Source organism: Fulmarus glacialis, unplaced genomic scaffold (assembly GCF_000690835.1).
Source record: "Fulmarus glacialis isolate BGI_N327 unplaced genomic scaffold, ASM69083v1 scaffold24993, whole genome shotgun sequence".
Taxonomy (NCBI): Eukaryota; Metazoa; Chordata; class Aves; order Procellariiformes; family Procellariidae; genus Fulmarus; species Fulmarus glacialis.
This window is the reverse complement of record NW_009205202.1, coordinates 1-1039: the sequence shown is the minus strand read 5'-3', so window position 1 is coordinate 1039 and position 1039 is coordinate 1. Positions and strand designations below refer to the sequence as shown.

Sequence of the window (1039 nt, the reverse complement as noted above, 5' to 3'; positions counted from 1 at the left end):
GACCCTCCAAGTCCCAACAGACCCCCAGTCCCAACCAGGTCCCCTACCTTGTCCCCCAGACCCAGCCCTTTCCTCTGCCCCCCTCTTGCCCTCTGGGCCCTGAGTCCCCCCCCTCTCTCATCCCACCCCCCAAACGAACTTTCTTTCACCCACAGGAGGTGAGTGCGTTCGGGGAAGCTGGCGAGGGCGACTACCTGGACGACTGGACAGTGGTGTGCAGCGGGACCTACTGGGCGCGGGCCGGCGAGGTGCGCTTCCAGCACACTTCCACCAATGTCTTCCTCTCAGTGACGGGGGAGCAGTACGGGCGGCCCATCCACGGGCAGAAGGAGGTGCACGGCATGGCCACCTCCAGCCAGAATAATTACTGGAAGGTGATGGAGGGCATCTTCATGCAGCCCAGCGAGGTCTTCAAAGCGGAGCAATACCACGCTGAGTTGTGATGGACAGACGGACTGCTGCTGAGCCTCTGGGTGCTGCCCTGCGGTGTTTGGGACCGTTTGACCCCGGGGGCCTCTGTCCCCCCTCTGGGTCTGACACACACTAGGATGCAGAGCCCTTAAATACAACACAAAGCAGATCCCAATGTCCTGAATTTGATGCGGAGCAGATCCCGGTGTCCCAAATCTGACACGAAGCAGATCCCAACATCCAGACCTGACCCAAAGCAGAGCCCAATGTCCAAGATCCAACATGAAGCAGGTCCCCACGTCCTAAATCCAGCCCAAAGCAGATCCTCATGTTCAGACCTGACCCAAAGCAGAGCCCAGCATCTGAGATCCAGCACGAAGCAGGTCCCCACATCCCAAATCCAGCGTGAAGCAGGTCCCCACATCCCAGATCCAGCCCAAAGCCGAGCCCAATGTGTGACCCAAAGCCGAGCCCAATGTCCAGACCTGACCCAAAGCCGAGCCCAATGTCCAGACCTCACTCAGAGCAGATTCCTGAACTCCCCAACCCTTCCCTTGTAGCTTCCTCCTCCGTTCCCCCCGGTCCTGCTGGCCGAGGACCCCCGGGAGCTGCACCCCGTCATTCCCCG

General features: G+C 60.3%; 1 protein-coding gene across 1 annotated transcript; it reads left to right on the top strand.

The window, feature by feature from the left end:
• Positions 1 to 155: 155 nt before the first annotated feature.
• On the top strand, positions 156 to 456 carry LOC104070396 (stromal cell-derived factor 2-like; the record flags this gene model as incomplete). Its single annotated transcript, XM_009575320.1, has 1 exon — positions 156 to 456. A coding segment is annotated over one exon (288 nt), but the record flags the coding sequence as incomplete, so codon positions are not given.
• Positions 457 to 1039: the final 583 nt, after the last annotated feature.